Source organism: Symphalangus syndactylus, chromosome 12 (assembly GCF_028878055.3).
Source record: "Symphalangus syndactylus isolate Jambi chromosome 12, NHGRI_mSymSyn1-v2.1_pri, whole genome shotgun sequence".
In the NCBI taxonomy this organism is placed as follows: Eukaryota; Metazoa; Chordata; class Mammalia; order Primates; family Hylobatidae; genus Symphalangus; species Symphalangus syndactylus.
Window position 1 is genome coordinate 45255108 of NC_072441.2, and position 12237 is coordinate 45267344.

General features: G+C 44.2%; 1 protein-coding gene across 1 annotated transcript; it reads left to right on the forward strand.

Moving 5' to 3' along the window:
* The first annotated feature begins 9418 nt into the window (after window positions 1-9418).
* LOC134734629 (large ribosomal subunit protein eL39-like) lies at window positions 9419-9674 on the forward strand. Its single transcript, XM_063628011.1, has one exon. The coding sequence runs from the start codon at window positions 9419-9421 to the stop codon at window positions 9572-9574; it is 156 nt and encodes a 51-aa protein (XP_063484081.1). The 3' UTR covers window positions 9575-9674.
* The last annotated feature ends 2563 nt before the right edge of the window (window positions 9675-12237 follow it).

The following is a 12237-nucleotide window of genomic DNA, read 5'->3' on the forward strand; positions in this document are numbered from 1 at the left end:
GTTAGTGCTTCACTGAGAGAAAACGAGGATGTAGAGCTTCGAGAATAGGGGCCAGATGGTGTCACAGTGAAATACAGCACAGGCCCACTCAGGGCTTTGTTCAGAGCAAGGTGAATGTTGTATCCTGTTGGGACAACACTTTATTCTCTGAGGGACAATAAAGTGGCCACCCCCTGCTTTTACATGCATGCTTACACCTGTTTGCAGAGACAGGTTTGTAAGGCCTCCTTGCTAGAAAATGCATGCTTTTACTCTCTGGCTGAAAATATCTTGAGAGTAGATGCTTAAAAAGCACAAGATTTATATTTTCTATTTTATTTGTAAAAGTCCTAACTTGTCTGCAGGCTTGATTCCCTTGAAGCCTGCCATACTTTTCTTTGGAAACCTACATTTGTGGACAAAGGCATTGTTCATTCCCCAGAGCCCAAAGTCCAATTGAGTCCAACAATATGGAATTTTAAAAGCTCCAATTTTGTTTTCTTGAGTGATCTAGGGTTTTTCACTTGCTATTGGTTTTTCCTTAGAAGACTCAAGGGTAAGTGTGTCAGACACGGACCAGAATCAAAGTACTATGCAGTATTTTGAAAAGAGCAAAACTATGTGGAAACATACCTGTTTGTCACAGTACCATTTGGAAGTCATTTGTACAAAGGACAGCAATGCATTTATGTTGCATTTGGGAATAGCATAGATAGAATTTGAAATAAATTGCAGTGATATGTAGTGCACCACTTTCGACATCAAATTGCAGAACTTACATGAAATTCATAGTGCACTATAAATGCAGCCTCATGAACATCTGAACATCCTTTCTGCACACAGTCCCTTCCTGCCAGGTGTGCTCTAGAGACATAGTACAGTGGGATGGACTGCGGAGCAGCCGCCACAACTCCAGCCAATTAGAAGAAACTGCTGACTCATGCAAAAGTCTGAGGCAAGTCTCCGCAGTAAAGGAAGAGGCGCATTGGAGATATTAGAAGGCAGGCAACATTGACTTCTCTATCCAGTGTTGACCCCCCCTCACATTTCCCGAGGTGAGGTTCTTTTGGACCTCGTAGCCCCGCCGGGCTAGAGGTCAACATTGACACTGTGTTTACACTTGGAATACACTGAAGGGACTGGCAGGAAAACCGCTGAGAAACACTAATGATGCAAGGCCGGTATTGCAGAAGAAAACTAAGGCAGTGATCTGCAAAAATCTAACATGGAACTCGATCTCAGCCAGGTTTCGAAAACCTGGGTATTCTCTTTTTTGAAGTTGAAAGTAACTTTTTAGGAGCTAAGTGCAAACCTGGTTGTGTGGGTGGATTGCAGCAGGATCTAATTTGAGCACAGTTCTGAGAACCCAGACTCTGTGAAGTCCTTTCTGGCTGTGCTAAAAACCCACTGCAGGAGTTTGGGAAAGTTGCCTGATTTCTCTGTGCCCTACTTTACGTAGTGGGGAAAGGACAAACTAGGGCATCATCAAAGGCTTAAGATAACAAAAGTTTTCCTTGACCTTTTAAAGAGATTGCATCAATAAAAATACGTAACTAGAGGAAAGTGATATCAGTGATGTAGGCTTCACTTCGAAAATATAGTACATTAAAAAAAATTAGACAGCGTTTCCTTTATCTTCTCAAGATGCTTATCTTCAACACAGTGGAGAACAAAGTTTCTAAAACACCCATCAAATAATTCTGCTTCCCTGAATAAAGTCCCTCACTGGCTGCCTGTTGCTTACACAATGCGATTTGGATTCCTTGGCTCTGCAGCCAAAGCCGTCTGTGATTCGGTGCTGCCCACCTCTCTAGTGTCAACCCTCGCCCACCTTCCATGCACCTCCTCCCCAGGAGCTCCCGAAGGCTATACTCAAAGGGATGGGAGGGGCCCCACTGCCATGGTCACAGTGAAGATGCATCAGAAGACAGAGGTGATAAAAAGCTTCCTGAGACCATCCACCCAAGTGGATGAAGAAACTCAGAAGACCGTGTCCTTGGCCACCCTGTACAGGAGTTCTACTAAGAGTCAGGCTTTCTCCACTGAGTTTCTGTGGATGTTTGCTCTTCATCTCTCCTCCTCCTCCTCCCTGTTCTTGACCCAAGGTTTGCCAGAAGTACTCTGATGTTGCACATTATCTGTCAGCAAGGTTTACTGAGAAATCCAGTCCCAGCAACACCAAATGGCACAGACTCATCTGTACAGAGCCTGAAATACGTAGAAACAGGTAATGAGCTATTAAATGAGACAGAGACCCAGGCTGCAGGCAGATTGCCGAGGGCAGAAATACACAGAGGTTCTGGGTAACCATGGCTTGGAGGTGGCTCCAGTTCTGGGTCCCTGTCCTCGGCCCCTGCAGCCACCACATTTTCTAGTGTTTGCTTTCTGAACTAGGGGCCATTTTGCTGTCTTACCTCAGGGCGCCTATTGAATTCATCTTGCTGGTTCTGCCTTTTTAAGTGTTAGGTTCACCATGAACACAACTCAGCTGTCCTGTTGCCTTTGACCTCTAATTGCCCATGACTTCCACTTGCCCTAGATAGGGGTGAAGGCACCTTATCAGGTCAACCAAAGAGCAGCCATGTCTGCCTTCCCCTCAGATCAGGTGGACAAGTGAATCAAGAAACCATATGATTACAGCAGTCTTACTGTGAGCAGGCACCAGGCCAGCCTTTTACTTTTGTTACTGCCTTTTTTGGGGAGTGGAGTTGGGGGGTGGGATGGGGGACAGAGTCTTGCTCTGTCTCCCAGGCTGGAGTGCAGTGGTGCGACCTCGGCTCACTACAACCTCTGCCTCACGATTCAAGCAGTTCTCCTGCCTCAGCCTCCTGAGTAGCTGGGACTACAGGCATCCACTACCATGCCTAGCTAATATATTTCATATTTTTAGTAGAAACAGGTTTTACCATGTTGGCCAGGCTGGTCTCGAACTCCTGGCTTCAAGTGATCTGCCTGCCTCGGCCTTCTAAAGTGCTGGGATTATAGGTGTGAGTCACCGCACCTGGCCTTGTTACTGCTTCTCCTCTCCCTCATCCTCCGATGAAGGTGTTATCATCCCCATTTTTCAGATGTAGAAGCTGACACTTAGAGAGGCTCAGTAACTTGCCCAAGGTCATAGCTAGAAGGGGATGGGACTGGGATTCCAACCCAGTCCAACCAGTTCTGATCCCCAAAACTGCTCTCTTCTAGTATGCTAATCATTACATTGTGCTTAATATGGGTTAGATACTCTTCTAAGCACTTTACAGGCTGGGACCTACAATGGGGTATTCCAATAAACCTGCATTAAGTCAAAAATGCATGTACACCTAACCTACTGACATCACAGCTTAGCCTTAAACATGCTCAGAACACTTACATTAGCCTACAATTGGGCACAATTATGGAATACAAAGCATCTTTTATAATCATTAAAATAAAAATTGTATAATCATTAAAAATCAAAAATTCAGAATTTAAAGTTCAGTTTCTACTGAATGAGTGTCACTTTTGCACCATCACAGAGCCAAAAAATTTTAAGTCGGGACCACCAGTATTTATAACTCACTTAAACCTCACAACATCTCTAGGAAAGAGGAACAATTATCTCCATCTTCCAGAGGAAAATCTAAGGCCCAGAGAGTTTAAGCAACTTGCTTAATGTCGCACAGCTGTTAAGAGGCCGGGACGGGATCAGCCTGGCAGCCGAGATCCTCACTCCTGTGAGACACAAACTCCCCATGCTTCAGCCTCCTGAAGTGTCAGCACAACCAACACTTCTGGAGTGCCTCCCTTGGGTAGCACAGTGCGACGGCACTGCAAGAAGAATGTAAAGTGCATACATGTCCTTGAACTCAAGGAGCTTACAAAGTCCAACTGACATGTCGGGAGCGGGGGTGGCAGTTGTGGGGGGGTGGGGCAAGAGGCCTTTACAAAGGCATGCTGAGGGGCATGTCTACCCTGCATCTCCAGGTTTACTTCTAAAAACCATAACAGAGTTCCTTTTTGGAAATCTTTACAATGTACAGACCTCTATGCTGTCAGGGGCAACTGAGAAATAGCAAAACCCTGTCTTTGGCTTTATCTCCTTAGATAGAGGAGAAATCCACAGTTATGTGAGATCGAAGGAGAGCCAAGCTTTGACACTGTCCAGCTCTGCTTGCAGAGAAAGGCAGTGGCCGGAGCAGAGGCTGACCATGGAAGCTTGACCAAAGGCTGCTCAGCAGCAAACAAGACAGCCAGGTGCCCCCAGCAATGCCTGACCTCCCCTAGGCAGCTTGAAGCCTTTGCCTAGGCATCTGTCATTCTCTTCAGTCACTCTGGGCGAAGGGGCAGAGGCAAGGTCTGGGAGCTCCTTGGGCCACGGACACTGGTTTCTGCATCTGTTCTCCCCGGGGTTCTCTCGGACACCCCCTGGCTCACAGTGCAAGCTCAGTTAAGAATGCAAGCATTGGTGCCACACAGACTGAGTGGGAATCTAGCTAAGAGGCCTGGGGCGTGCCCATGGTTACCTTGTCTGTAAAATGGGGCTAACAACAGTTCCTATCTCAGAAGGCCATTGTGAGAAATAAACATAGTAATGTGTAATCTAAAATACGGGTCTGGCACATAGCTCCATGATGGTGCTCCATCAATGTTAGCTATTATTAAAATTCTAAAACCCAAGTCAACTGTTAACTTTTTTCTGAATCCCTCTGTCCCTTCTCTAAGTTCTGGGCTTGTACAGTATTTTAGAGAAAGAGAGAGAGAGAGATCTCTGCTATGACACTGATCCTATTGAATTGTAATTACGTCCCTCTGTCTCTTCTACTAGATCATGACTTTCATCTGAGGGCTGGGCCTTACTCATGTGTATCCAGCACGGTGTCAGAGGCACTGCCAGTATTGGCTAAAGTAATTGATTAAACGGAATCCTATCCCTGTCCTGCCGTAGGGACCCCACAAGCCTCCCCACACTACCATCCCTCAGGTTGTAACTAGAGCCTGGACAGATGTGTCTGCTGTTCTAGGTAATGGGATTTCCTCTGAAGACCCTCTTTATTACCACATGGGCCTTTATCCAGCAGCAGGACACAGGGAACATATAGGGACTCAAACCCTGAGCCAAGTTTCCAGACTGGGCCAGTAGATGTGTGGATTCTTACTTCCCTTGCCTTCTAACTGTTCGGCCTTCCTAAGTTCTCCATAGGGCAATAGCTTCCTAAATTTGTCCCTTACATTTTTCCCCTCTCCTCTAATTTCTTCTGAACACCAGTGCTTCTCAAAGTTTAACATGCACACAAATCACCTGGGGATCTTGTTCAAATGCAGAGTCTGATTGAGCTGGACTGGGATGAGGCCAAAGTGCTGCATTTTTACCAAGCCCCTGGGAGATGCAGATGCTGTAGGTCCTCATTCCGTAGCTTGAGTAGCAAGGCAGGGCAACCACTGCCAGGATAATCTCCTAACACGGAACTGTGATCATGTCACTTTAGTGGATTTGAACAGACCCTTCACCAAAAGAGATATAAAGATGGCAAATAAACACGTGAAAAGATGCTCGATATCATTAGTCATTAAGGAAATGCAAGTTAAGGCCACAGTGACATTCCACCACACACAGAATAGCTAAAATTAAAAATTACAATACAGGCACACCTCAGAGATATGCAGGGTTCAGTTGCCACCAGGACAAAGCAAATATCACAAAAAAAACAAGTCGCATGAATTTCTTTGGTTTCGCAGAGCATATAAAAGTTATGTTTACTCTATACTGTAGTCTACTAAGTGTACGAGAACATTATGTCTTAAAAAATGTATGTATCTTAATTTTAAAATACTTTACTGCTGAAAAATGCTAACAATCACCCAAGCCTTCAGCAAGTTCTCATCTTTTTGTTCGTGGAGTGTCTTCCCTCAGTGTTGACGGCTGCTGACTCATCAGGGGAGTGGTTGCTGAAAGTTGGAGTGGCTGTGGCAATTTCTTAAAGATAACAATGAAGTTTCCCACATCTATTGACTCTTCCTTTCATGAACATCTTCCCTGCAGCATCAGATGCTGTTTGATAGCATTTTACTCAAGTAGAACTTCTTTCAAAATTGGGGTCAATCCTCTCAAACCCTGCCATTGTTTTATCAACTAAGTTGATAGAATATTCTAAATTTTTTGTTGTCGTTTTAACAATGTTCATGGCGTCTTCAACAGAAATAGGTTCTATCTCAAGAAACCACTTTTTTACTCATCCCTAAGAAGCAATTTCTCATCTGTTCAACTTTGATCATAAGATTGCAACTTTGATCATGAGAATTCAGTCTCACCTTCAGGCTCCACTTCTAACTCTAGTTCTTTTGCTATTTCTACCACATCTGCAGTGTCTTCCTCCACTGACTTCTCGAACCCCTCAAAGTCATCCATCAGGATTAGAATCAACTTCTTTCAGACTCTTATGGATGCTAATATTTTGACCTCCTCTGATGAATCACAAATGTTCTTAATGTCATCTAGAATGGCGAATCCTTTCCAGAAGATTTTCCATGCACTTCCAGATCCCTCAGAGGAGTCACTATGTGTGGCAACTATAGCCTTATGAAATGTATTTCTTAAATAATAAGACTTAAACGTCAAAATTACTCCTGATTCATGGGCTGCAGAATGGATGTTGTGTTGCAAGGCATGAAAACAACATTAGCCTCCTTGTACATCTCCACTCAGAGCTCTTGGGTGACAGGTTCATTATCAAAGAGCAGTCATATTTTAAAAGGAATCTTCTTTTCTGAGCGGTAGGTTTCAACAGTGGGCTTAGAATATTCAATAAACCATGCTGGAAATAGATGTGTTGTCATCTAGGCTTTGTTGTTCCACTTATAGAGCACATGTTAGCAAAATTCTAAGGGCCCTAGGATTTCTGGAATGGTAAATGAGCACTGGCTTCACCTTAAAGTCATCAACTGCATTAACCCTTATCAAGAGGGTCAGCCTATCCTTTGAAGCTTTGAAGCCAGGCATTGACTTCACCTCTCTAGCTATGAAAGCCACAGATGGCATCTTCTTCCAATATAAGCCTGTTTCATCTCCATTAAAAATCTGTTGTGTAGTGTAGCCACCTTCATCTATGATCTTTGCTAGATCTTCTGGATAACTTGCTGCAGCTTCTACATCAGCACTTGCTGCTTCACCTTGCACTTTTATGTGATGGAGATGGCTTCTTTCCTTAAACCTTGTGAACCAACCTCTACTAACCTCAAACTTTTCTTCTGCAGCCTTTACAGAATTGAAGAGGGTTAGGAGCTTGTTTTGGATTAGGCTTTGGCTTAAGGGAATGTGGTGGCTGGTTTGATCTTTTATCCAGACCACTTAAATTTCTCCATATCAGCAATAAGGCTGTTTTGCTTTCTTATCATTTGTGTGTTCACTGGAGTAGCATTTTTAATTTCCTTCAAAAACCTTTTCTTTGCAATCACAACTTGGTTAATTGGTGCAAGAGGCCTAGCTTTCAGCCTATTTCAGCTTTCAACATGTCTTACTCACTAAGCTTAATCATTTCTAGCTTTTAATTTAAAGTGAGAGATGTGCGACCCTTCCTTTCACTTGAACACTTAGAAGCCATTATAGGGTTATTAATTGGCCTAATGTAAAAATTGTTGTGTCTCAGGGAATAGGAAGGCCCAAGGAAAGGGAGAGAGATGGAGGAACAGCGAGTCGATGGAGCAGTCAGACACACATGACATTTATTGATTAAGTTCACCATCTTATAGATGGCTGGTTTGTGGTGTACCAAGACAATTACAATAGTAACATCAAAGATCACTGATCACAGATTAACATGGCATATATAATAATAACAAAAATGTTTGAAATATTGTGAGAATTACCAAACTGTGACACAGAGACCCGAAGTGAACACTTGCTGTTGGAAAAATGGCACCAATAGACTTGGTGGGATTGCCGCAGACCTTCAATGAGGAGTTGCTGCAGACCTTCAATGAGTAAAAAGCACAGTATTTGTGAAGCACAATAAAGCAATGCACAATAAAACGAGGTGTGCCTGTGCTAAGTGCTGGTGAGGATGTGGATAATTAGAACTTTCAAATACTACATCTACTTTGGAAAATAGTTTGGCGGGTTTCTTTTATTTATTTATTTATTTAGACGTAATCTTGCTCTGTTGCCAGGCTGGAATGTAGTGGCGCAATCTCGACTCACTGCAACCTCCGCCTCCCGGGTTCAGGTGATTCCCCTGCCTCAGCCTCCCCAATAGCTGGGACTACAACGCATGCCACCACGTCTGGCTAATTTTTTTCTGTATTTTAGTTGAGATGGGGTTTCTCCATGTTGGCCTGGCTGGTCTCGAACTCCCGACCTCAGTTGATCCGCCCACCTCGGCCTCCAAAAGTGCTGGGATTACAGGCGTGAGCCACTGCACCCAGCCAGTAGGTTTCTTTTTAAAATAAAGTTGAGCATATATTTATAAACACTTATTCAATTCAACAATCTTACTCTTATTTATTTGGGAATTTACCCAAGTGAATTGAAAACTTATGTTCACACAAAAACCTGCACATGAATGTTGATGGTAGGTTTATTTATAATCGTCCCTATCCAGAAATAGCCCAAATGCCCTTCAACTGGTGAATGGATAAACAATGGGTATATCCACACAATAGAATACTACTTAACAAGGAAGTGACAGACTGTTGACACACACAAAAACATAGATAGATCTCAAATGTGTTATTCTAAGTGAAAGAAACCACATTTAAGAAGCTGCTTCCTATATGATTCCATGTATAGGACATTCTATAAAAGGGAAGACTATAGAGATGGACAACAGATCGGTGTTTTGTTGTTGTTGTAGTTTTGAGATGGAGTTTAGCTCTGTTGCCCAGGCTGGAATGCAATGGCACAATCTCAGCTCACTGCAACCTCCGCCTCCCGGGTTCAAGGATTCTCCTGCCTCAGCCTCCTGAGTAGCTGGGATTATAGGCGCCTGCCACCACGCCCGGCTAATTTTTTGTATTTTTAGTAGAAACAGGGTTTCACCATATTGGTCAGGCTGGTCTTGAACTCCTGACCTCAGGTGATCCATCCACCTCAGCCTCCCAAAGTGTTGGGATTACAGGCATGAGCCACCACACCTGGCCACGTCGGTGGTTTTGAGGGGCCAGTGTGGGGGGAAAGGTTGACTACAGAGGCATAAACAAATGTCGTGACATGTTGGAAACATTCTACAGCTTGACTGTGGTGGTGTTTACACGAATACATACATTGGCCAAAGCTCATAGAACGCTAAAAAGAATGGATTTTACTGCATGTAAATTATACCTCAAAAACAATAATAAGGGCTGGGTCCAGTGTCTCATGCCTGAATCACAGTGCTTTGGGAGACTGAGGTAGAAGTATCACTGAAGCCAGAAGTTTGACACCAGCGCCCTCTCTTCCTTTGTCCGCCATTGTGGTGTGTGCCTGACTCCGCTTCTCGCCATGTCTTCTCACAAGACTTTCAGAATTAAGCAGTTCCTGGCCAAGAAACAAAAGCAAAATCATCCTATTCCCCAGTGGATTTGGATGAAAACTGGTAATAAAATCAGGTACAACTCCAAAAGGAGACATTGGAGAAGAACCAAGCTGGGTCTATAAGGAATTGCACATGAGATGGCACACATATTTATGCTGTCTGAAGGTCACAATCATGTTAACATATCAAGCTGAAAATGTCACCACTATCTGGAGAGTTCAACATGTTTTCCTCTCTGAATCTATTATAAACATGTTGGTTGGCTGGGTTCAGTAATAAATATGTGAGGCCTTTCATTTAAAAAAAAAGAAGAAGAAGAAGAAGAAGAAGTTTGACACCAGCCCGGCAACGTAGACTCTGTCTTTACAAAAAAGCATGCGTGCCCGAGACTGAGAGAGAGACAGAGACAGAGAGAGCGAGATCAATGACAACAAAACCACTAACAAAAAAACTTTAATGGTTCCCATTTGCCAAAGGAATTAAAGTCCAAACTCTTAGGCAGACCTTCTTTCTGACCATTTCTGCTATTCATTTTCTCTCCACACCAGCTAAACTTTGCTGTCACGCAAACATGCCCTGGGTTTTCTACTCAGTCTGTACTATCTCATCTCCTGGAATACTCTCCTCTCTAGCTCTGCCAGTCAAAATACTCCATCAGCAGAGGCCCAGAGCGATCGCCACCTCTTTCCTCACACTGTCCCTGGACCCCACAATCTAGAAGGGCTGATCACTCCAGAGCTTTCAGCTTCCTCACTGTTCCTAAATCCCCTGGTATCTGCCCTTACTTGCTCATCTATACTTTCATACCTTTACATTCCCTTTTCCCCCTTCTAGGATAAACTAGGCTACACACCAACTTCTGCCTCTTTGCCTCCTGCACACACACACTTTAACCTCCTGGAAAACTCCTACACATTCGTCAGGTCCAGCTGGTATGTCACTTCACACGACAACTTCCCTGAATCTGTTCAGAGTTAGGCACTTTCTCCTTTAGGTACCCTCAGTTCTTTGTTGATGGCGGGATTACAGCCCAGCCAGTGGTGCTGTACGTATTTGATAATTCTGTTATTACTCTGCTGTCCTCCCTATTAAGGTGTCTGCTTTTAAGGACATTAAGTGAGTCTTATTCATCTTTGAATCCCAGGACTTCTTTTATAAAATAGGTAGATAATAAAAACACTGCATGAGTGGATGAATTTTCCCAGCAATATTCCTTGGCTCCCCCATTGACCAAAAATGTTACCATGAAAGACAAACCTGTAACCCTGCCCCTGTCTCAGTCATTTGTGTCACTGTAAGGGTTTTGTTTTGCTCTGGCTGGAACAATTCTTTGGACACAGCCAATTCAACTCGAGCAAACTGTACTCAAGAGGTGGCAGTGAGCGGTCACTGCAGCCTTGGAAAGTCCCTGACTGGCACACATCGCACTCACTCAGGACGCTTCTAGATCCCCACTCCCAGAAGAGGTGAAGAGAGAAGCCAGCTGCTGACAGGAGGAGCTGGGATGGTGTCACCGCTGGTGGTGATTGATGCCCCTGTCCTCGCTCGCTCGTTACAGAAGAGTTCCTCACATCCCCGCCGTTGCTGCTTCCTCAGCAGGGGAGGTGCCCTCCCTGGCAGTTCCACCTTCCCATCACGGCCTCTCCCAGGGCCTCTCAACAGTCCATCAGCCCTCACCACTCTCCCTCCAAACTCTGGAGTGCTGACAGGTGGCCAGGAGAGAAAGGCATGGGGACGGATTCTGGGAGTGGACTCTCATGGTTGTTTACACTGAGGTGAGAGTGCGGGGGTCCCAACCAAGCTGTGAACAAGCCCCTGCTAGGAAGATAAGCCCTGAGGGAGATACATACACATACACACATACACACACACACACACACACACACACACACACATGCCTAAAGGGAGTCTTCCTGGATTAGGCTTTGGCGACAAGCTCCCTAGTTGTCTCCCAGTGAGATAGAAGGAGCCAAGTTTTTTTACAGGCGATAGGCAGGCCTGGAGCCTTAGTGAAAATCTGGCTGAGGGTGGCCAGCACCTTCATCTGAGCACTCTAGACTTTGCCATTCTCTAGAAAAAGAAAGATAAATCCAAGAAAAAAAGGAGGAGGCTGTTTGCCCAGTAAGGCTCTCTCTGACAACACAGCCCTACTCAACTTTGCTCCATTGTGGTCCAGATGGTCCAGGTGGTGGGGAAGCTCCCCTGGGGCCTGACGAGGGTGACATGGAAAAATTTTAAAACTCTGCAACACACATATCAACTGGCTGCCAGGACTGACTACATAATTCGTTGGGCCCAGTGCAAAATAACAACATAGAGTTTCTTACTAAAAAAGCAGGAAAAAAGGCCTTTAAAAATATTAAAATACGAAACATTTTTCTTTCATGTACTTTTTCATGGTCTATATTCACCACATGTTTTTTATTTGCTATTTAATGTTGTTCTAAGTAAAGAAAAATTGATGTTTTAAATTATTAGCATGAATTTTACCATTCAGCTCTATATTGCACAAAACCTGTTTTACAAGCAAATATAAGGGCATATAATTTCTATGTAGAATCACTGAAATTATATAGTTTGCATTTCATGGTGTGCATATGCCTATGTATTTTTTTTTCCCCCTGAGACAGAGTCTTGCTCTGTCACCCAGGCTGGAATGCAGTGGTGCAATCTCAGCTCACTGCAACCTCTGCCTCCCAGGTTCAAGCAATTCTCCTGCCTCAGCCTCCTGAGTAGCTGCGATTACAGGCTCATGCCACCACGCCTGGCTAATTTTTGTATTTTT